At 45.8% G+C, this 24781-nt stretch overlaps 1 protein-coding gene across 1 annotated transcript in view; it reads left to right on the plus strand.

The window, feature by feature from the left end:
* Positions 1-279: 279 nt before the first annotated feature.
* The window catches only part of SMYD2 (SET and MYND domain containing 2), a 149368-nt gene continuing 124866 nt past the window's right edge, over positions 280-24781 (plus strand). Inside the window, exon 1 of the mRNA XM_033937613.1 lies at positions 280-551. Within this exon, the coding sequence (XP_033793504.1) occupies positions 379-551 (173 nt within the window). The 5' untranslated portion in view covers positions 280-378. The remainder of the gene's footprint in view (positions 552-24781) is intronic.

The following is a 24781-nucleotide window of genomic DNA, read 5'->3' on the forward strand; positions in this document are numbered from 1 at the left end:
TATTTAGCCTATAATTTTATTTTACTGGCATTACTACTTTGTACATTATTAACTTATTTAAAAAAACCAAACCTTATTTTTTAATTATTGGTAAATAAGCGTGCTAATAAAGTTAGCTGAATCTAAATTTGACAGCACCATAGGACAGTGGGGTTGCCGCTCTCAGTCTCAGCCCAATTAATTGGTTATTGTTCCTCCTGAGAGCATGAGGGAGGGGCGTGTCCCTTTCCCTGTGGCGCTGGTTGGCTGCGGTGCTGTGGAAGGCGGGGGAAAAGGGGAGGAGAAGAAGGAGCTGGCTAGGTGGCGCGCTCCGTCAGCACACGGGAATAGTGGGGGGAAGGGATCCGCAGACACAAGGGACGAACAGAGGCTTCGGCCATGAAATCGGACGTGTTGGAAGGCATCGAGAGGTTCAACAGCCCGGGGAAGGGCCGGGGCCTGCGGGCTCTCAGGCGCTTTGCCGTGGGCGAGCTGCTCTTCTCCTGCCCGGCCTACACTAGCGTGCTGACAGTCAATGAGCGTGGCAACCACTGCGATTTCTGCTTCGCCAGGTAAGGGGAGGAGGGCTTCAGGCTCCTCCAAACGGCTGCCGTTGCTAACTGGCTCCGGATTCGCTCGATGGGATGGAGCCAGCCCTGAGTGTACCCTGTTAAATGCAGAGACTTGGGGGGGGGGGGTTCCATTTCGTTTAAGAATGATGCTAGCATGGGATTCCGATTACAGAGACTACAAATCCCTGCATTCAGTGAGGTAAAGCCAGGGCTGGATTTACCCTGTCACTGTCAGGCGGATCTTCTGAAAGATGGCATACCGAAGTTACCCGGTTCAAGGCTGGAGATTTTGGAATAGTCCTAGGTTTCTCACCCTAACCCCCATCCTGGTGCATTATGGGACCATCAGCACTTATTTCGATGTACAGGATTGGTCACTATAAATCCCACCACTGCTCTAGGTTGTAAGTTTAAAACCTGGCTTGTTGCAAACCTCCAGCCTGGAACTGGGTTAACCTGGCATTTGTTTTCTCTGGAGCTTGGTAATGAATCAACTTATTTCGCTTTTACCCACAGCCAGCCTTGTCACCCTTGCTCCATGACTGCACCCAGTGGTTGAGAGGGAAAGGGAGGTAAGCCAGGGTTAAATCTGCACCTGCTTATTTCTAATTTTCAGCTCCCAAAGCTTTTCAGTGGCTATTTAGCTGGTACAGGTCAGGGAACAAGTACCTGACAGAAAACCACAAGGCCCAGGGGCTTCTGGCATATTTTCCAGTTCAAACTTTTATTAAGTTTTAAAAATATGAGAGAGCATAATTTAACAGTACAAGAACTAGTCCCACAGAACAAAGGAAAACAATACTGGCAATTTAAATGTGAGACAAATGAGGTTTACTCTTACATCTCTCAATTCCTCTCCTTCACCCCAAATTCTTCCTCTTTTCTTTCTCTCCCCCACATGTGCAGCATCTTTCCTCCCCTCCCTCCCATCCCTCATGCAGCAGGACCCTTGCCCAGCTTCTTATTTCCTCCTATCCCTCGTGCAGAAGGACCCTTGCCCAGCTTCCCTCCCTCCTATCCCTCGTGTGCAGCTTCCCTCCCTCCTATCCCTCTTTCCCTTTTTCTCTTTCTCTCTCTCTTAACAAGTTTTATTGAATTTTCACAATGGCAAAACCTAAACAATCATACTGGTACTCTTCAATATAAAGCAATACTATCCAACCAAAAATTTCCCCCCTTTCTCTCTGCCCCCCTTTCTTTCTTTCTCTCTCTCTCCCTGCCCCCCTTTCTCTGTCTTTCTCTGTCTCTCTCTCTCTCCCTGCCCCCCTTTCTTTGTCTTTCTCTCTCTCTCTGCCCCCTTTCTTTGTCTTTCTCTCTCTCTCTGCCCCCTTTCTTTGTCTTTCTCTCTCTCTCTGCCCCCCTTTCTTTGTCTTTCTCTCTCTCTCTGCCCCCCTTTCTTTGTCTTTCTCTCTCTCTCTCCCTGCTCCCCTTTTTTGTCTTTCTCTCTCTCCCTGCCCCCCTTTCTTTGTCTTTCTCTCTCTCTCTCCCTGCCCCCCTTTTTTGTCTTTCTCTCTCTCTCCCTGCCCCCCTTTCTTTGTCTTTCTCTCTCTCTCTCTCCCTGCCCCCCTTTCTTTGTCTCTCTCTCTCTCTCCCTGCCCCCCTTTCTTTGTCTCTCTCTCTCTCCCTGCCCCCCTTTCTCTGTCTTTCTCTCTCTCTCTCCCTGCCCCCCTTTCTCTGTCTTTCTCTCTCTCTCTCTGCCCCCCTTTCTCTGTCTTTCTCTCTCTCTCTCTTCCTGCCCCCCCTTTCTCTGTCTCTCTCTCTCTCTCTCTCTCCCTGCCCCCCCCTTTCTCTGTCTTTCTCTCTCTCTCTCTCTCTCTCTCCCTCCCTGCCCCCCTTTCTCTTTCTTTCTCTCTCTCTCTCTGCCCCATTTCTTTCTGTCTGTCTTTCTCTCTCCCTGCCCACAGCCTTCCTCCCAACGTCAATTCTGATGTCTGAAAACAAGTTCCAAGTTAGCCAGGCAGCATTTGGCTGGCCCGGAACTTCCTCTCCGACGTCAGAATTGACGTTGGTGGTGGGGGGGGGGGGTAAAAGGCTGTGAGCCCAGCGCTTGGCGTCGGGGAAGCAGGGAAAACAGAATGCAAAGGTAACGTGAGTCTATTGCGGAACTTGGAATGGGCTCCGCGATCGACTCGTGTTGCCTTTGTGATCTGCTGGTCAATTGCAATCGACCTTTTGGGCACCCCTGATCTAATCTGTCTGGGCCACTGTTGGTTGTGGCTTTGTCACCGGGTGTGGATGCAGTTGCCCTTTAAAGGATACTTGCTTGGTGAAGAATATGGGAGAGGTGTGGCCCTCCATCTCCCTGAGCTGCAACAAGGGTGCATATGGAGGGGGAGGCAGAGTAAGTCCTTCAAGGAGAGGGGTTGAGGTCCCGAATGAGCTGGTCTTTCAGTAGGACTGCAGCAGCTTGACCTTCCCAATTCAGGGTGCACCAAGCCCTTCATTTCCAATGAGTGGTTCCACATCACCTCAGATCAGTGGGTTTTGGAGGAGGTCCTCCCTGGACTTTCCCTGTTTGGTTCTGGATGCATTCATGACTTCTCCCTTCAGCTCTAAAGTGTTAGGCTGTCAATGCTACCTTTCAGTATCCAGGAGCAGTGGAACTCATTCCACAAGCAGTGTATGGCCTGGACGGTACACCGACAAACCTGCGCATGACAATTGTGCTCCGACAAATGTGCAAGGACAAGTGCGGCCCATCAATTGCTCCCCATGACTGAATCTGCCATAAGTGGATATTTGGAAGGCCCTCATAATCATGGATAATCATCATAATATTTGGAAGGTTCTCATAATCATGATGTAAACCTTACCCTAACACTAGATATCAAGTGAATCTTTTAAGTGTAGTGGGGGGGGTCCCCCAACCCACCCCCTGAAAAAAGAGGGTACTTGTCAAAAAGACAAAATAGTGTCCACCGTTGGGGCGCATTTGACGGGTCACCTCCCATTCAGTGTGCACAATTGTTGGGGCGCATTTGTCAGGGTGCTATTGTCGTGCGTGCATTTGACGGGTCACAGACCTGGACAGGTATTCCATGGTCTCAAAAGAGAGTGGTTCCTTTCAAGGCTTCTGGTTGAGCCAGGAAGTGACCTGGTCCATCAGTCGCCTGGAGTCCCGGACGGTCCGCCTAGCTCTTTGGGAGTTCTGGCCACTCTTCGAGGGGAAAGCAGTTGAAGTGATGCCAGACACTGCCACGGCAGGGACGTACATAGACAAGCTGAGTGGAGTCAGGCGTTGACCCTAGATGTAGTGTGTCGGTCGGTAGGTGGAGACTCATTTGCAGGCTGAAGCTCTCAGTTACTCCCTCTTGGATTCGGGAGGGTAGAAGCTGGAGCAGCTGGCCTGTCAGCTCATTCTGAATTCCTGGGATCATACACAGTTCAACTTCATTCATGGTATCCAAGAGAAGGAGATGAATCAGTGCAAAGACAGAATGCTTCTTCAGTCGCGGCAGGAGCTGACTTCCCAGAGGATAGATGGGCTGGTTCATCCATGGGTGTTGGAGGAGCACCTCTGTGTTCCTTCCATGACCTCTGATAGGCTTCTCTAACACAGTATTACACCTCACCTTTGTATGGTCCTGCTAATGGTATTGGAGTGGTCTCGTAGGTCATGGTATGCAGTTCTCCTAGTGAAGGATCCTCTTCCATTGTCCAGGTGACGGAGTCTGCTCTGGCAAGGTCTGGTAGACATAGATCTGGTTTACGATTTGGCCATTTGGAAGGAAGGTATACTGGTAGATAAGTGTGGGTGGTCTTCAATGCTGCCTCACTCTAGATTCCTGGCCTACATTGCAGACAGTTATGTTTTCTGGTAGGCGCTGTTATCCACGATTCTGTAAACAATGCCTAAAAGTGAGTGACACGTGGTTTTATAGGCAGCTGCCAACCTAAACACCGTTTTATAGTACACTTCTCCCTTCCTATTCGTGGGGGTTAGAGGCAGAACCGGCCCGCAAATAACTTTTGGTCGGCTCTGACCCACCCCCGGACCTTACCTGGTGGTCTAGCGGTGACGCGGGGCAGGAGTGATTTTCCTACACTCCTGCCCCATGCAGAACCATGCTGCTGAGTAGAGAATGACACGGTAACAAAATTCATCACCGTTCCCTTCCCCGCGGGAAACCATCTTCATGTCATTCTTTAAGGAGAGAGGGAAGAATCAGAGTATAATTGGGCACAACCACTGCCCGCAAGCTTTGCTTTGAAGAATGCTGGTGTAGAAGGACTAAGGTTGAGATAGACACTACAGAATGATAGTCTCTGGTATCCAGAGCAGATATTGTGATGTCATAATGCCTCATTCCACCAGTGCCTAAGAGCCAATCACATCAGTGATGTCACAATGGCTTCATTATCCTTGGCTCACATAAGAATCAGAGTATGAATGGCCACAACCACTGACCCGCAAGCTTTGCTCTGAAGAATGCTGGTGTAGAAGGACTGAGGTTGAAATAGACACTAGAAGATGACATGGGATTATTTCCCACGGTTATCCGCGGGGATGGGAACGGTGATGAATTTTGTCACCGTGTCATTCTCTACTGTTGAGTTCCCGTGGTCTCACGAGACCCTTGTGTTATTGCCATACTTCTTTAATCCGAAACATATCATACTGTGCTGGTTATTACCTTTTCCTGTAATAATGTATTTTAACATTGACTTTTTTTTCTTAGTTTCCTTTTGTAATATCATCTTTCCTTTTCAGATGAAGGTGCCTTTGCTTGTAGTTTTTCTTTCTTGTTCATCTTTTCTCCTAACCATGCGTGATATCGTCACATCTTTTAGTGCATTCCAGAATATCACAGGGTCAACTATTCAATCTGTTAACGTTCATGGTACCGTTCTCAGAATTGAGAATTTGGACCAACAAAGAATACAGAATCCTTGCTATCCTTCTGCTTCTCTGGGCTTACATTGATTAATGAGTGATCTTTCAGATACAGTATTACTGTTCAGAATAGGCTCTGACAAACAGGAAAAACAGCATCGTGTGAACTGGAAAAAAAATATACAATTGAAGATTCCTTACACTCAAACCTGTACAATTTTGAAATATCAGTCAAACTGTATTCTTTATCTAGGGCTTGACAAATTCCATGTTGAATAGAAAATGCTTACCAACTCCTGGAATTTTTTTGATTTATGTACATTTTGTGTGGGGGGTTGTTTGGGTTTTTTTGGGGGGGTTAAGCTGCTGCAATCCTGAACAGGAGCTGCTGCTTTGCTAGATTGAACCAATAGCTCTTTTTCTAACTGCAGTGGTAAGTTACCTTATATACTCGAATATAACTCGATCCGAATATAAGTCGAGACTCCCATTTTCCCCCCAAAAAGAAGGAAAAATGGTTGACTCAAATATAATATTCAAGTGCCCTGCCCTATCAGGCTCTACACTCATCCCCTTCCCTCCATCCCCTGTCAGGCACTGCACCCAGCCCCCTTCACTCCCTCCCAGGCTCTGCACCCTGTCCCCCTCCCTGCCCTGTCCGTCGTACTTCCTCTGCCGATCTCTGGTGGTCCAGAGCTTTCCGCGCTCCTGCCCCGCTGCTAACCCGGTCGGTTGGTGGCTGCCGCGAGTTGTGGTTTCTTCAGCCGCTGAGCGGCACCAAGCAGAAGCATGCTTTGTCGCTGTTGCTCGGTGCTGAGTGACTTCCTGACTGGCTCCCGCGCATTCTCGCGAGAATTCATGAGAGCCAGTCAGGAAGCCGCTCGGTGCTGAGCAGCACTGCAAAAGTGCAACCTGCGGCAGCCACCAACTGGGTTAGCAGCGGGTCAGGAGCACGGAAAGCTCGCTCCTGCCTGCTGCATCTCTAGTTCAGCAGAGGAGGTACAACGAACAGGGCAGGGTGCAGCCTGGTGGCAGCCTGAAATAAGTCTGGGAGGGGAGCGCTGGCCCGAATATAAACCGGGACCCCCATTTTTGGGCCCAAAATCCCAGTTTATATTTGAGTATACTATAGATGGTATGTACAGTAGAACTGTCCTGAGGGGGTGAAGAGTTTGCTGCTCAGCTGCACAGGGACTTTGAAATCACTGGACTGAGTAGGGAGAGATTAATTTAACTTGTTATATGGGAGAGTACAATAGATGGTTGTGGAGTGGCTGGCTGGTAATCAGGGCTGTGGAGTCGGAGTCGGAGGAAATTTCGGGTACCTGGAGTCGAAGTCGGAGTCAGAAGTACAAAAAACTGAGGAGTCGGAGTCGGAACATTTATCTACCGACTCCATTTTTGAACTTGGCATACCAATCACGAGCGATTCTTTCAGCTAGAGCAGCTTCTGCGGCCTTAGAACCTTGATTAAAAGCAAAAAGAAGGTGGTGTCGAAAATGCTCATTTCTCTCAACTTGACATTCCATTTTAACGATCTGAAAATTAACCAGTGCTTTGGAGTCGGAGGAAATTTTGGGTACCTGGAGTCGAAGTCGGAGTCTGAAGTACAAAAAACTGAGGAGTCGGAGTCGGAACATTTATCTACCGACTCCACAGCCCTGCTGGTAATACTAGTGGAAAGAGATTTAGCTGAGTACATTGGAGGGTTGGCACTTGTGATGGAGTTTTTGACTTTCTTCCTAGGTGATGACGCTATCTGGGAGGATATAGCATAATACATAGTAGGGAGGTCACTGCAGATGATGCTTTGGGGGGGGGGGAGCTGTAGCTGGTTACATGGGAATGTAGAAGTTTTGGGATTGGTACATTTAAGACCCAGATTTACTAAGCTTTTTTTCCCCCCCTTAGACACAGATATGTGGTGGAAATTGGGCCCTGAAGAACTGCATATTCCTTGGAGGAGTCTTGGCTGCTAGTGCCTAGATTAAGAAAATTTGTCCAGGCTTGGGCCTTTAGCAAAAAGTCCATATCCACAGTGTTAAATGTTCTTCTAGTTACTGTTCAAAAAGGAGAAAAGTCCATCATCTCTTATATTAAATTTGTCACTACCCAGGATTATTTCTATATTTCTCTGTTAGCAATTTTGCCTACAATTTATTTTGATAATGAATAGTCATGTACAGTAAAACCTTGGATTGCAAGTAACTTGGTTTGCAAGTGTTTTGCAAGACAAGCAAAACATTTTATTAAATTTTAACTTGATATACAAGCAATGTCTTGCAATACAAGTACATACAATATACCTACGTCACATCATCACAACTGAGCCGATGGTTCCTCTTTCTCTAACGCTGTGGGAATGTAGTGACTGTTCTAAATGAATGAGGTCTTGCAATACAAGTACATACAGTATTTTGTATTAAAGTTTTTGGGTTGTGGAACGAATCGTCTTGAGTTTCCATTATTTCTTAGGGGGAAATTCGCTTTGATATACCAGTGATTTGGATTACAAGCATGTTTTCGGAACGAATTATGCTCGTAAACCAAGGTTTTACTGTATTTCATAAAGAACAGTATTCCTTCAAGTAACTTCTTTTGTATTTTCCCAGTTAGTTGCATATTGATCTTCTATGGCCTCCTTTTATGAAACTGAATGGCCCGTGCTGCTCCCGACACTCATTGAATTCCTGTGAGCGTCGGGAGCAGCGCAGGCCATTCAGCGCAGCTTCCCGCACTATAAACTGCTATCGCAGTTTCGTAAAAGAGGGGGGTATGTCTTTAATTACAATTTTTATAAAATATTTAGGATCTTTTTTTACAGAAACAGGTGCTTTTTAAGATTGACCCAAAAAAGTTATAGAAATAATGGCTAAAGTGAAGTCTTGGGCATTTACAGCAGCTCAGGAACAAGTGAAAATGTTCACACATAACAAACATGTATAAATCATGACTGTTAGCGCTATACCCAAAATCCTGTCCCTGAACATATCTACTGCAAAGTCACATACAATTATGCACATTCCTGTCGCTGCAAGTGCTTGTATGAGGTAATTTTATAAGCCTCATTTTACTTGCATGTACTGCCATATACATTATACTTGAGGAAGCCTTTATAAAATTACTCCCTTCATGAACTACTTTAATAAATCATATCTAAGTGGTTTATATTTAAAAAGTCAAGAAAGTCGAGCATAATATGTAGTAAACACAATCATAAAATAGCATAGCCAACATAAAACACCTCCTTTACTAACCAGTACCATAATACTGAATTTTTAAAAATGATTCTCTTAAAGAATGAAAAAATAATCTCTTCTCTTAATATGGGTGGTAAATTTTTCCAAAGGTTTGAGATCCACAGTTCAAAAAAACACTATTATGAGGGACTGAAAGCTAAATACCGAAAGGGCAGGAAGGTATAATTTGCCTTACATGAGGGGGTGCTGAAAAGTTTTCAACCAAACCCAAGAAGGGAATGATGTGGAGCCATGTAACGTAAAAGTTATTCCACATATTCACCCCTACTAAGTTCAACAAACTTGGCACAACGTGTCTGATGTTTCTGTAACCTTTCCAAAATATACTCTGATGTCTGGTCGCTGAAATACTGCTCCACTGTTACAATCCGCATTTGAATCACTTGAAAATTGTCGCCCTATAAAACACTTTTTTAGGGTTAGGATACAGAAACTAGATGGTGTGAGATCTGATGTGTAGGGTGAATAGTCTTTGCACTGAAACTCCAACTGTATCAAAAGCAACTATTGTTTTGCCAGCCTTGTGAGCTAGTATATTGTCTTGCAAAAAGAGAACTAATTTCCGCAGCTTCTTTCCTCTTTTTCTTTAAATGCCTCCTTTTAATCTGCACAGCAAGTTATAGTAGTATTATCCCAGGACAAGCAGGCAGCATATTCTTGACTGATGGGTGACGGCACCGACGGAGCCCCGGTACGGACAATTTTAGAGTGATTGCACTCTAAGAACTTTAGAAAGTTCTAGCTAGGCCGCACCGCGCGTGCGCGAGTGCCTTCCCGCCCGACAGAGGCGCGCGGTCCCCAGTTTTCTTAATTCCGCGGAGCTAAGAAGACGCGTGTTTCCAACGGCTGTTGGAAGTTTTTTCTATTTTTCACTTGCCTTCCCGCTCGCGCGTATTTTTCTCTTCATAATTTATTTATTTCTTTTTCATTTACCGTTTGTGTAAAAAAAAAAAAAAAAAATCGTTTTATTTTTTATCGATCTGCCCCGGCGGGGCCTGTTGGCACCATCGAAGCCTCGGTCTTCGATTTTGCTACAGCAGTTTTTCCCTTCATGCCCCCGTCACCGGGTTTCAAAAAGTGTCAGCGGTGTGCACGCCCTATCTCCCTCTCCGACCCGCACAAGTGGTGCCTCCAGTGTCTGGGTCCGGACCATAGGGCTGAAACCTGCACCCGCTGTAGTTCTTTACAAAAAAGAACTTTAAAAAATCGTCAAATTCAGCAGCGGATCCTTTTCGGTACCGCTATGGAAGTTGCACCGGTATCGACGTCGACGACTTCCTCCAAATCGACTCCGACTGCCTCGGCACCGCAAGATGCATCGCCGGTGTCGACTCCTGTAGGTAAGCCGGCTAAGAAGCCTTCCCCTACTGTTCTAGGCCCGCCAGTCGATCATGCAGTGAGCCAAGTCCTGCAGACTGAGCGCCGGCCCCATAAGCGCTCCGCTCCCATTGAAGTCACTACCTCGTCATCGGCATCGACTTCACCCGAGCGTCGAGCGGCACCGAAGGTACCGAGCAAGAAAAAACCGGTACCGGTGCCATCGGGACCAACGTTGGATGAGCGCATTGCCTCTATCCTCCAGGTCCAGCTTAAGGAGCAACTCCAACACTTGCTCCCGGCTCTGTTGACTCCGAACCTTCCAGTATCGGTACCGACTGAGCCTTCGGTGCCGTCTGTCGATCAGCCTCTTTTATTGACATCGACTGTTTCGGCACCGCACAAATCTTTGTCCATGCCTGTTCTGTCAGCGGAACCGAAGCGGCGTACTACTCCTACGGTGTCTGACCCGGTACCGTTCTCTGAACCCCGTACCGTACTACATTCCCCAGGTACCGTCTCCACCCGTTCAGGTAAATCGGTACGCAAGACTAAGCATACTGAAACATCTACTCCACTTTCCCAGGGCCGTTTCCAATCGGTACGGGACCCTGACTTGTGGGACGACTCAGATGATCCCCTCGGTACCGAGGAAGATTACACATCTGATGAGGATGAACCATCGGTGCAGGATCCTGCTGCTAAGCCAGAGCACTCCTCCTTCACCAAATTTTTAAAGGAGATGTCACACACCCTTTCTATTCCATTGGAGTCTGACGCTAAAAAATCCAAGGCATTTCTGGATGCTTTGGATTTTGACCAACCTCCTAAAGAGTTTTTAAAGTTGCCCCTCTATGACATCTTGAGGGAAACTTTTTATAAGAACCTGGAAACTCCTTTGACGATTCCAGGAGCCCTAAGAAAACTGGAATCTCTGTATAAAGTGATTCCAATTCCAGGATTTGACAAACACCAACTTCCCCATGAATCTCTGTTGGTAGAGTCAACCCTAAAAAAATCTGCAGGAGCCAGTGTATATGCCTCTGTCCCTCCTGGCAGAGAAGGAAAGGCCATGGATAAATTTGGGAAACGCCTTTACCAAAATGCGATGCTGGCCAATTACGCATTCCACTTCTCTTTTTACCTGAAGCATCTCATTCAACAGGTGACCTCTTTTCAAAAGTATATTCCGGACCGTAAACTTCCTGCTTTTCAGCAATGTACCTCTAGTCTTTTGCAACTCAGGAAGTTTATGGTCCGTTCAATTTATGATGCTTTTGAACTGACATCACGGGCTACTGCTATGTCTGTGGCAATGAGAAGGTTGGCATGGCTACGGGTCTCAGACCTGGATGTAAACCACCAGGACCGGCTTGCCAATGCGCCTTGCCTAGGGGATGAGCTGTTTGGGGAGTCCATGGATACCACCACGCAAAAGCTCTCCGCCCATGAAACTAGGTGGGACACCTTGTTGAAAAACAAGAAGAAACCTCCTCCTCCTCGTCCATTCAGGCAACAATCTTCATATCAAAGGAGGTTTTCTGCTCGACCGGCTCAGCCTCATCCCCCTCAACCTTGCAGACAGCGTCAACAGCAGCAACAGGCCCGTCAGCAACAACAGCCTACTGTAAAGCCTGCTCCTCAACCTAAGCCGACACAGCCCTTTTGACTTTCTTCTCCAGGGCATTGCCAGTCTTCCTCCCTCATGTCCTCTACCTCAGCCCATAGGAGGTCGACTACAGGTTTTTCTTTCTCGCTGGGAAGCAATCACCTCCGACCAGTGGGTCCTTGCTATCATCGCCCACGGCTACTCCCTACACTTTCAGACTCCTCCACCATTAAGTCTGCCAAAAGAGTCTGCTTCCAACAAGGCTCAGTCCCTCCTCCTCGCTCAGGAGGTTCAATCCCTTCTTCTTCTCAATGCCATCGAACCAGTTCCTCTAGACCAGCAAGGCCTGGGATTTTATTCCCGGTACTTTCTCGTACCCAAAAAGTCCGGAGATCTCAGACCAATATTAGATCTCAGGGATCTCAACAAATGTCTGGTCAAGGAGAAGTTCAAGATGTTATCTCTTGCCACCCTATACCCTCTTCTCTCTCAGGAAGACTGGCTATGTTCCCTCGATCTCAAGGAGGCGTATACTCACATTCCAATTCATCTGATGTCCAGACAATATCTTCGCTTCCTTGTTAACCAACATCATTACCAATACAAGGTGTTACCCTTCGGCCTAGCCTCCTCTCCCAGGGTATTCACCAAATGTCTGATTGTGGTCGCAGCTTATCTCCGCTCCCACAACTTTCAAGTCTTCCCTTATCTGGACGACTGGCTCATCAAGGCTTCTTCTCCTCAGGCCGTTCACACAGCCACCAATCAGACCATTCACTTCCTTCGACTGTTGGGGTTCGAAATCAATTTACCCAAGTCGCACCTCATTCCAACTCAGCGACTTCAATTCATTGGAGCCATTCTGGATACTATTCAGATGAGGGCGTTTCTTCCTCCAAACCGCCTTCACACCATCCTTCATCTCTGTCAGCAGGTGTTCCAGCAAACTTCCATCTCTGCAAATCACATGATGGTGCTCTTGGGACACATGGCCTCCACAGTACATGTCACACCCTTCGCACGTCTCCACCTGTGTACTCCTCAATGGACCTTAGCAACCCAGTGGTCCCAAGCGACGGATCCTTTTTCACAACTCATATCTGTGACCTCGTCTCTTCGACAGTCGCTTCTTTGGTGGTTGACATCCTCAAATCTATCCAGAGGTCTGCTGTTCCATCTACCTCCTCATCAACTGGTCATCACCACGGATTCCTCCCCCTATGCATGGGGAGCTCACTTGAACGAGTTCCAAACTCAGGGGTTTTGGTCCACCCAGGAAAAGAAACACCACATCAATTTCCTGGAACTCAGAGCGATGTTTTACGCCCTCAAAGCTTTTCAACATCTTCTTTTTCCTCAGGTACTTCTCATTTGCACAGACAACCAAGTTGCAATGTACTACATCAACAAACAGGGAGGGACGGGATCCCGTCTCTTATGTCAGGAAGCTCAAAGGATTTGGACCTGGGCGACTGCTCGTCACCTATTCCTGAAGGCAGTCTACATCCAAGGGGAACAGAATTGCCTAGCAGACAATCTCAGCAGAATTCTTCAACCTCACGAATGGACTCTCGACCCTTCGACTCTCCAGTCCATTTTCTCTCAATGGGGCACACCTCAAGTGGATCTTTTTGCAGCTCCCCACAACCATCAACTGCCCCTGTTTTGCTCCAGACTTTACTCTCCTCACCGTCTGGAACCCGATGCATTTCTCCTGGATTGGACCAATCTCTTCCTTTATGCATTCCCTCCTCTTCCGCTCATGCTGCGCACACTATTCAAGCTCAAGAGGGAACAAGCCACCATGATTCTCATCGCTCCACGGTGGCCAAGACAGCATTGGTTCCCCCTTCTGCTTCAACTCAGTTCCAGGGAACCCATACCTCTTCCACTGTTTCCTTCACTACTTACACAGCATCAGCAAACGCTACTTCATCCCAGCTTACAGTCTCTGCACCTGACAGCTTGGTATCTCTCGGGCTGACTTCGGCTCACGCTCTTCTTTCTCAGCCTGTCCATTCTATTATTGATGCCTCCAGGAAACCGTCTACTCTTCAATTTTACCAACAAAAGTGGTCTCGGTTTTCTTCCTGGTGCCTCTTACATCACCTTAATCCCATGTCTACAGCAGTGGGACTGGTGTTGGACTATCTTTTGTCCTTATCTGACTCTGGTCTTAAATCCTCTTCGATAAGAGTTCACCTTAGTGCCATTGCAGCTTTTCATGAGCCGATTCATGGAAAACCCCTCTCAGCTCATCCCTTAGTTTCAAGGTTCATGAAGGGCCTTTTCAATGTGAAGCCACCTCTTAAGGCCCCTCCTGTTGTATGGGATCTTAATGTGGTTCTTTCTGCGTTAATGAAGCCTCCTTTCGAGCCCTTGGCCACAACGCATTTTAAATTTCTAACTTGGAAAGTGGTTTTTCTGATAGCTCTCACTTCTGCCAGGAGGGTCAGTGAGCTCCATGCACTGGTAGCGGATCCACCTTTCACTGTTTTTCACCATGATAAGGTCGTCCTCTGTACACATCCAAAGTTCCTTCCTAAGGTTGTGTCTGAATTTCATCTTAATCAATCCATCGTTCTACCTGTTTTTTTCCCAAAGCCTCATTCTAATCCAGGTGAACAGGCTTTGCATACCTTGGATTGTAAACGTGCTCTGGCTTACTATCTTGATCGCACCAAACCTCACAGATCATCTCCTCAACTGTTTTTGTCCTTTGATCCTAACAAGTTGGGTCATCCTGTATCTAAACGCACTCTGTCCAATTGGCTTGCTGCTTGCGTTTCATTCTGTTATGCTCAGTCGGGCCTGACACTGGAAGGTTCTGTCACAGGCCACAAGATTAGAGCTATGGCAGCGTCTGTAGCTTTCCTCCGTTCCACTCCTATTGAGGAAATCTGCAAGGCTGCTACTTGGTCCTCAGTTCATACTTTTACACCTCACTATTGTCTGGATGCATTCTCCAGACGGGATGGACACTTCGGCCAATCTGTTTTACAAAATTTGTTTTCCTAATGGCCAACCTTCCCTCCATCCCTCTTTTTGTTAGCTTGGAGGTCACCCATCAGTCAAGAATATGCTGCCTGCTTGTCCTGGGATAAAGCACAGTTACTTACCGTAACAGGTGTTATCCAGGGACAGCAGGCAGATATACTTGCGTCCCTCCCACCTCCCCGGGTTGGCTTCTTAGCTGGCTTATCCTAACTGGGGACCGCGCGCCTCTGTCGGGCGGGAAGGCACTCGCGCACGCGCGGTGCGGCCTAGCTAGAACTTTCTAAAGTTCTTAGAGTGCAATCACTCTAAAATTGTCCGTACCGGGGCTCCGTCGGTGCCGTCACCCATCAGTCAAGAATATCTGCCTGCTGTCCCTGGATAATACCTATTACGGTAAGTAACTGTGCTTTCTGCATTAACTGTTTGGCCGCTTGAAAGATATGTCGCACTACAAGATCCCAAAACACTGTGGCCATGACCTTTCCTGCTGACTTTTGGGTCTTGAATTTCCTTGTCCTTGGAGAACCTGAATGCCACTATTGCAAGAACTTGTTGGTTTGTGTCAGGATCATAGTGGTGTAACCATGTTTCATCAACGGTAACTAATTCCAAACAGTGCTCCAATCAGCTCATTCTTGAAAGCAAAGAAAGCACATGACAAAAATATATAGATTGCATACATAATTTCATGTGCAAAAGCTTAAAACCAGATACAGACCTTAGCATGGCTTCTAATTCATTGCAAATGGAGGTTTGCAGCTGCACAATAGTGACCTTATTGTGAAATCATAAAGGTGCACCTACAAGGTAGAATGCCACAATTAATATATGTGCTGGGGAGCTGGTTGGGATTTGAACTTATGATCTCTGGAAGAGGAGCACAGGGCTTTTACTTTTTGAGCTACAACAGTTTCCAGGCATGTCTCTGACTGCCCTGTGATATGATAGCTTAGAGATCTTCTTAGCTATCATATCACAGGGCAGTCAGGGACACCTGCCTGGAAACTGCTATAGCTCAACAAGTAAGACCTATGCTCCTCTTCCAGAGGTCATAAGTTCAAATCCCAATCAGCTCCCCAGCACATATTTTAATTGTGGCATTCTACCTTGTAGGTGCATCTTGATGATCTCACAATGAGGTCACCATTGTGCAGCTGCAAACCTCCATTTGCAATGAAGTAGAAGCCATGCTAAGGTCTGTCTGGTTTTTTTTTTCTGGTTTTAAGCTTTTGCAAATGAAGTTATGTATGCAATCTATATATTTTGTCATGTGCTTTCTTTGCTTTCAAGAATGAGCTGATTGGAGCTCTGTTTAGTCAGAAAAAGGGGTAGCTTTTTAGCAAGAAAACTAAAGCTATGTTTTTCATGTTCTGTGCTTCAGTTAATGGATCTTTTCCTCTAATTAGCAAATAACATTGCTGTTTGTCCACAAAAATAGGTTTTGCATGCAATATATCTGTTTTGATGTGCCCCTTTTATGTGGTGCCCTATTAAATGTATTTTGAGCTTAATAAAACCACAGAAAGCTGTGCTTAAGTTCTGGAAAAACGGCCAAAGAGTGCCTAAGTTTCGTTCATAGAACTCAGATTTATTTGAAACCCAAACTAAGCTCAAAAGTAGACCTGGTTTTCATTTGCCTATAATATAGGCATGATATGGATGCCCTAGGTCGCTCAGTGTTATGTAAATCAGTGGTTCCCAGCCCTGTCCTGGAGGATCACCAGGCCAGTCGGGTTTTCAGGATTGCCCTAATGAATATGCATGAGAGAGATCTGCATATAATGGAGGTGCCAGGCATGCAAATCTGCTCCATGCATATTCATTAGGGCTATCCTGAAAACCCGACTTGGGTCTGGTGGTCTTCCAGGACAGGGTTGGGAACCACTGATGTAAATGAATCAAAGGACGCCCAAATTGAGTCATTGCCTAAACCATGCCCATTCCACGCCCACGCCTATTGAGTTAGGCGCGAGTTTTAAACATGGGTATCCATGAAATTGTGGCTGCATCTGCAAAGTTGCGTCTACATCCTTTGGATGCCTAAGTACCAATTATCGCTTGTTAAGACCCTTAGTTGGCTCATTAACTGCTTAGATTGGACACCTGAAGCACGCCTAACTTTAGGCATGCCTTAGGCGCCCTTTATAGAATCAAGGCCTAAATGCTCCAAGGCTGCTCCAATGCTCATAGAATTTTTATGAGCAACTATCAAGGACATTGTCAAACGCTCTGCGGATATATCCATTGGTGTGATAATATTTTGTTCACAACATCCTTGTTTTACTAATCTTGCTTGTCTGCCTAAACTAATAGATTTCCTGTTAGCTATTGGTATTTTGCATGTTCTGAAAAATTGGAAATCAGCACCACTGTTGAATTACATGTTTTGGTGGAACTCTGTTTGTCTTTATATCAAATATGAACAGACAATTACGGTCAGAGGTAACAGCCTGCTCCCTATAAACTCTCATCAATTTTGTTCACCCTGGGTGTATCTAGATAGTTATGTAAAGGAAAATCTCATTCCTTCCTCTTGACTTTTTTTTCTATTTGATTTTTCTTTTTTTCTCTTCTTTTCCTCCCTCTTTAGATCTTACCATGTACAAGTTATACTATATAAGGGTTGATTATGATGATTCTGTACCATGTTGAAGAGATACTTGTTGTAATGTTTGTTCTGTTGGATTGATGATGATGACACTTTGGATTAGAGAATGACACGAGGAAAAAATTTGTCCCTGTCACTGCCCCGTCCCTGTGACCACCATCCCTGTCACTGCCCTGTCCCCGCAATCACTGTGCCCGCCCCGTCCCCATGACTACTGTCCACTCCCTCCTTCCTAATGTGAGGAAACATGCACGATCATGGATCGCGTGGTCCAGAAGCGCCCGATCGCCGCGTCCTGCCATCTCCCTCCCTCCACCTCACCTTAGGTGCCTGCCGAGTCTGACTTTAATTCTTCTCCCAGCCACACGCTTTCGATAAGCCACACGCACGGCTGTTTGAGCTGTTGAATCTTCTCATCTGACCCAACTTCCTGTTTCCGGTTGCATCAGAGGAGATTCAACAATTCAAGCAGCTGCGCACGCGCGACTTATTGAAAGCATGCTGGCTGGGAGAAGAATTAAACTTGGATTCGGCAAGCACCTAAGATGAGGTGGAGGGAGGGAGATGGCAATCCATGCTGGCTTCACTGCGGAGACGAGACCATTCACCACTCCACGGGGCGGTGTATGGCCTTGTCCCCGCAGCGACAACTAATTTTCTCTTCCCGTTTCAGCGGGTTACCCGCAGCTACTCGCGGCTAGCCACCGTGTCATTCTCTACTTTGGATGTTATGTAAAATTTACTTTAAAAACTTATTTAAAAAAAAAAAATAATAATAAAGAATTTCTATGAGCGTCGGAGAATCGTCAGAGCATTTAGCGTCCCAGGCTGCAATAGAAACCTCAAGTTAGCCCTTTCTTAAAGTGAGCTAGATGGAAATAGTTAATATTTAATAATCATTTCATTTCCTAATGGTGCTTGACTGTAAAATTCCATTCTTTACTGTTCATAAAAAAAAGAAACCTCTACTGTGGCTTAGTAACAGAGTCCTTATAAAATTAGCACTGAAGAGGTAAGGGGGCTAAGGTCTTTTCTCAATTCTGAAGCAGCATGTTGTCTGCAGACACACATTCACAGTTCTGAGAAATGCAAAGCCAAACATCTCCGATATCTTCAAGATAAGACTTCATTTCCCAAGAAATGTAAACAGCCTCATGCTACATAATTAAAAACTAATCCTTATTTCATGATTAAATAATGTTTGGATTTTAATGTATCTTAAATAGAAATCTGCCTTTAGATGCATTTTATTTAGATGCATCCTGATTGCCACCTGTTTTATTTCTACCAACTGTCTTTTATTTTAGTTTTGCCTGGACTGTTCATATTTTTGCATTAATATGGAGATTTCTTATCAGTTTAGACCTCTTTAGCGTGCCAGTTCTCCACTCTGCCAGTTTTCCACTCTGCTTCTAGGTTCATTAGGAGCAGAAACCTTCCATTGCCTTATGTACAAACCTAGATTGTAAGCCCTCCTTGAGCTACAAGGGTAAAACAAGACATGAGCTAAATCCAAAACTCCCTTTGTTCAACTGTATAGTCCAGCCAAACTGATGGCAACAGTGTTGGGGGGCCTTTTTGACAATTACATTACATTACTGATTTCTATTCCGCAGTTACCTTGCGGTTCAAGGCGGATTACAAAAAGGATCTGTCTGGCCATTTCCAGAGGAATAAATATGCTTGAAAGAGATTTGCATGCACTGTCTTCTTGGCATGCAGATCTCTGTCATGTATATTCATTGTGGATATCCTGACAACCCGACTGACCAGGTGGTCCCTGAGGACTGAGTTGAAAACCTCCAGTGTAGAGGATGGGGCAGGAGTGAGCCTCCTCCGGTCCTGCTCCTTTGCCACCTAGGTTCAAAGTGGTGGCTGTAACTCTAGTTTTACAATACTGTCACTAGGGGTTAGTATGCAAGATAAGGACAATGATTCCTTATTTGGCAGATTGACCCTCAGCTGTTATACTAAGAGACTATTGCCAGAGGTCATAGCCACCATTTTGAACCCAGGTATTAACAAGGTGAGAGTGGAATGGATTTGCTCCTGCCCTACTCACTAACCTACTAGAGGTAACATAGAAACATAGAAGATGACGGCAGAAAAGGGCTACAGCCCATCAAGTCGGCCCACTCTGCTTACCCACCCCCTGTCTATGCCCTAATGACCCAATTTCCTTATCTTGACCCTCGTAGGGATCCCACATGGGTATCCCATTTATTCTTAAAGTCTGGCACGCTGTCTGCCTCGATCACCTGCACTGGAAGCTTCAAGTTCTTAGTGGGGTGGGGGTGGGGCGTTATATGATTGGCGGAGTAGGGTCTGTCTTGGTGGAGAGTCTCAAATTGGGAATGGGAGTTGGTGCTGATCTTCTCCGAGGGTTGGGGTTTTTTTTGTTTGTTTTTTTTTGGGGGGGGGAGCAGCAGCCACTGTAACCATAACAGTAGCCATGACAGTTAGAAGGTACTGCTGAAAGGTTCTCAGCCCAACCAAGAAGAGAATGATGTGGAGCCATGAAACTTGCAAGTTATTCCACATTTTTCTTGACACGTTGTTTCAGTGATATGAAATGAAAAGTGACGAGAAAAATGTGGAATAACTTGCAAGTTTCATGGCTCCACATCATTCTCTTCTTGGTTGGGCTGAGAACTGTTCAGCGGCTCCTTGCACTCTGCAGTGATGTACCGCGTGTTGTCGGTGCTATCCATGCCCATTTCCTACCCCCACAATGTATTAAGCAATTAATGTGTGAATTTTAATGCAGGGTTGTTTTAAATGCATGCTAGTGTGGACCTGTGCTAACTGCTTAATGCACTGTAGTAAGCATTCCCTTGATGTGTAAAACAGATTTTATATATATATGTAATAAATATACACACAATTATAATATAATTTTGTCTTAGATGAGTAATCAGAGTATAATTATATACACAAACATTCCATGTAATGGGTAATTGACAGTACAATAATGAAACGCTCTGCTGTATGTAAATGAACAGCACTCCTGTATCTGCTGCTCCCCAGAAAAATATATAGCTATTTGGAGCTAGTATAGCAGAGTGGGTAATGCCTTTAATTCTCTCAGTACAGATTTGTTGATGATTTTTAAAGCTATTCATTGGTTTAAAGGATTCTAGGTATCAGAATCGCACACTGAAAAGATTTTCTTTCTATTACTTTTCACTGAAAACAGCAATGCCTCTTCCAGCTGACGAAAGTATAGCCACAGTACCCAGGCTTTTCATGGCAATCTCCTTATATTTATTTGCTTGATTAACAAAAAAAAAAAATGCTGTGAAAGGGTTTAGATCAGGGGGTCTCAAAGTCCCTCCTTGAGGGCCGCAATCCAGTCAGGTTTTCAGGATTTCCCCAAAGAATATGCATGAGATCTTTGTGCATGCACTGCTTTCAATGCATATTCATTGGGAAAATCCTGAAAACCCGACTGGATTGCGGCCCTCAAGGAGGGACTTTGAGATCCCTGGTTTAGATGGAGGTTGACCAGCAGGTCCCTCTTCACCTTCTGGTTGATAATGCTCCTGTTCTTTAAAATGCCACAAAGTTGATGGTAATAGAGGCTTGAGAAAAGGAGGAGAAAGAAATGGGCACATTTTGAACACATAAATTTCCTTGTTACCAGCGGCAGATGAATCCAGAACAAGTGGGTTATGATCATCCACCAGCAGATGGCGATAGAGAAAATCAAGCTGAGCTCTGTCATGTAGGATGGTATGCTTACTGGCAATTTGTTATTCTGTATTTCCCTCAGGTGGATGGATGGTCTCTCAGAGCACCTGGCTTTATCTGCAATATGACTCCTGATTTAGTTATCTAATTCAGTAGAGCAGGGAGTTTAGGTTTCCTGGGTACCTAACTTTAGGGTGTACTTGATGGTTCTAGGTCCCTAACTACCCCCGGGGCCTTGCATCTACCTGGCTCCCTTGCTTCCTCTTCACTGTTAACAGATAAATTAAAAAAAATTTTAAACCCCCAACAATTTGGTAAACCCAGGGGAGCCAATTTTTCAGTTAAATCAAGGCAGGCTCCCTGCTGATGCTTGAGGGTGCCCGTGACTGTACAGAGGAGTGTGTATGCTCGTGCATTATTCTCTTTTCCTCCCTGCCAGTCGGCATTGCATAGCTGACTGTGCGCTCAAGCTCTCTGCCCTCTTCTCCTCCTTCCTACCCTTATGTGCATGTGGCCTGAGAAGCCTTGATCATTGTTGAAATGTAGAGGGGTAAGTGTTTAAATTCTTTCTCTCCCCTACTAGTCCTAGAAACAAGCATTGCTTCTTACTGGGGTCTTGCGGTTGCCCTCCGATGCCTCCTTTCCATCCCACCCACGGTGGTATAATATGCTGGGTAGCCTTGTCTTCGTTGAGGCGACTGCATGGCTTCAGCTTTTCCCCCACGATGGAATCAGGGAATGGAGTCATGGAACATCAGTTTGTTTTGTCAGGAGGGAGAGCAGTTTGGGCTCGTTCTGCAGGAGCCACTTTTTCTGATATTTGAAAGGAAAAAAAAAAATTCCCACTGGAAGAGAGTGGCCAGGCTCAGAAGTTTCTCTGTTCCTGCTACCGTATGGGATCATCTTTTTCAGGGTGGCCTTTTAGCTGGCGGTGATCAGGATGACTTGGCCGTTTACTGATCAACCCCAATCTTTATGTGGACCCTAGATTATGCACTGCTCTTATTTAGTGGCAGGGGCTTGCTTAATTTGCATAATGATCTTAAAAGGTAAAAGTCCAGTGTCCTCTTATAAGATTTCCTTCTCTGTGATCTTGCCTGCCCTCTGCCCTAACGCCCAAGCCTAAGTTTCTCCGTCCTGAGATGAGCGTACTGATTCAGAAATGCTCAGTGCAGCCCCTCTTCAAGGGGGAATGGTGGAGTACCTTAGGCCCATTCTGAGGACTTCAGAGGGGGTGGGATCGAGACAGCAGAGTCTGTAGTGACTTGTCAAGAGGGAAGGCCTACACGGCTTCTGGCTTTGTCATTGCCAGCCAGTTTAGCAGGACCAGGACCAAAGGCAGGCTGATTGCAATCAGGATGTGCCGCTGACTCCTCACTTCCCCTCCTCCCGGTGGCAAACAGCATGGACAGTCGCCGCGGTCACTGGGTGAAATCAGATGCCTGCCTCGCATGTTGGGCCTGCCCCTGACCCGCAACTGCAGTCCCCACATCTAGACCTCCAGATAGGTAGTGACGGAAGAAGCAAAGGGTAAAAGGTGATGGGGAGAGATCTTGGATGGAGATGGAGGAAGAGAGAGAGAGCGAGATGAGATGTTGGAGGACAGAGGGGAGAGGATATGATGGATGTAGGAGGCAAGAAAGGAGATACTGGTTAGAAGAATGAAAATAGAGGAGAAAAGAGAGAGAAAGAAGATGCTGGAAGAGGAGGGGGGAGAGAGGAGAGAGCAAAAACCAAAACCCTGGAGAATAATAGGATGAGAGAGATGGAAAGCTGTAAGTAGAAGCAGATAGATACAGGGCAGGATTAACCAATAGGCCAAGTAGGCACGTGCCTAGGGCCTGAAATGGTCAGGGGGGCCCGATGAAGGAGGGCATCAACATTGTTTTTTTCCAAACGGCAATAGGACCCTTCAGCATCGATTGGCAACGTGCCCCCCCTCCCCCCTGATCAGCAACACGGCCCCCCCCCCATCAATGGAAAGTAAGACAAGCAAGCATCGTGGGTAAGAAAGGCAACAGGAACTGTAATTGTGCAAGCGGTGCTGCTTGCCCAAAGCTTCCCTCTGATGCAGCTTCCTGTTTCTGCCTGGGTGTATGGTGGGGTGGGGTGGGGCAGGGGGCCCAGTGTACTTGTGTGCCTAGGGGCCCTCGATGAATTAATCCTGCCCTGGATAGATATGGAGGAAAATTGAAAGAAGGCTAAATTTAGAGATGAATATGGAGAAGTGAAGAAGACAGGGAGGAGAGAAGAGGCAGATAGACTGAAGAAAATTTAAGAAAAGACAGAAGAAAGCAGAAACTGGGATAAACATGAATAAAATGCCTAGACAACAAAGGTAGAAAAAAATAATTTTATTTTTAATTTCATGAACAGAAAATGCAGTTTTACAGTAAATTTCATTTTATTGTCCAAAGTGTAGAGTGCTATTTCTCTTTCTCTGGTGTCGAACTGCATACAGCGTATGGCTTCTTCAGGTTTGTTTGATTTTTGTCCACATTTAAATTTGTGGTTGCTTGCAGTTGCGTTTCCTATGTAGGGGCCTTGTTGTGAATGTTAGCTTTGGGATATATGCATCATAGATGTTTTTGTTATGTTTAGTGACTTACAAGATAGCTGATGGGGAGGGTGAGCAGTCTTTATAGATTGGTTCGCCATGATAACCCAAATTTCTAACCTCAGTTTTTATATTCGAGTCAACCTTTCCTCCCCCCCCCCTTGGGGTTCGTTGGGGGGAAAAAGGATATCTCGATTTATATTCGAGTATATATGGTAACTCCATATCAAAAAGGAATAACCAACCTAATAAACATACCAATATGTCAATATCGGTTATTTATATAAAAGCTGCCATAAACATTAGGAGATTGATGCAATTTAACCATCCAGAAATGGCTCCTGGGCTGGTTGAATCACTTGTTTGGGGCTAGTTACCTGGATTGGCCACCGTGAGAATGGGCTACTGGGCTTGATGGACCATTGGTCTGACCCAGTAAGGCTATTCTTATGTTCTTATCCACTGATACTCGGTGGCCATTTATCACAGACAACTAATCTCAAAGCCGGCAAATTTGTGGGCAGTCTGTAGGCAAAGTTGGCATTTATTCAGTTAAGTGGCATTGTTCAGCAGGAAACTGTCTAAATTTAGCAGCTAAACAGGACTGTTGCGTGGTCCAATTTTTATGTGATGTCGCTTAGACCAGTGGCTCCCAACCCTGTCCTGGAGGACCACCAGGCCAATCGGGTTTTCAGGCTAGCCCTAATGAATATGCAAGGAGCAGGTTTGCATGCCTGCCACTTCCATTATATGCAAATCTCTCTCATGCATATTCATTAGGGCTAGCCTGAAAACCCGATTGGCCTGGTGGTCCTCCAGGACAGGGTTGGGAACCACTGGCTTAGACAATAAAGTGCTGAACGTCACACTTAACCATTTAAGAGAGAGCCTGCATAAACTTGGATATTTAGAGCTGGTGCCTAGATGTGGCCTGGCATTGGATATCTGGAAATAACACTGCCTACAGCTGAATATCTATCTCTTCGTGTCCATATAATGGCAGCTATTAATAAAAACAAAAGGGAAAGAACCTTATAGCCTTACTAAGAGAGAGGGATCTTTCTTAAGAAGTATCGGAACTTAGTTCAACAAGAGTGGCAGATGGTTTCAGATTCCAAACAGGTATTGCATCTGCAACCATAGGAGCCAACTTTTCAATATTATTGGGGGTGCTAGACCCAATGGAAATGTCCTCTCCCTGGTCACAATCAATGAGTTTGGTTTTTGTTTTTTCCAATTTGGGGGGTGCTCAAGCACCCAAAGAGCTGGCTTCTATGTCTGCAACAGCTAAAAACATGGACACCCTTTTGAAGAGAGGAATGTTCATATTCGATAGTCAAAATAAGACATTGGGGGAA

The sequence above is a fragment of the Geotrypetes seraphini genome, chromosome 3, assembly GCF_902459505.1.
Source record: "Geotrypetes seraphini chromosome 3, aGeoSer1.1, whole genome shotgun sequence".
Classification (NCBI taxonomy): domain Eukaryota; kingdom Metazoa; phylum Chordata; class Amphibia; order Gymnophiona; family Dermophiidae; genus Geotrypetes; species Geotrypetes seraphini.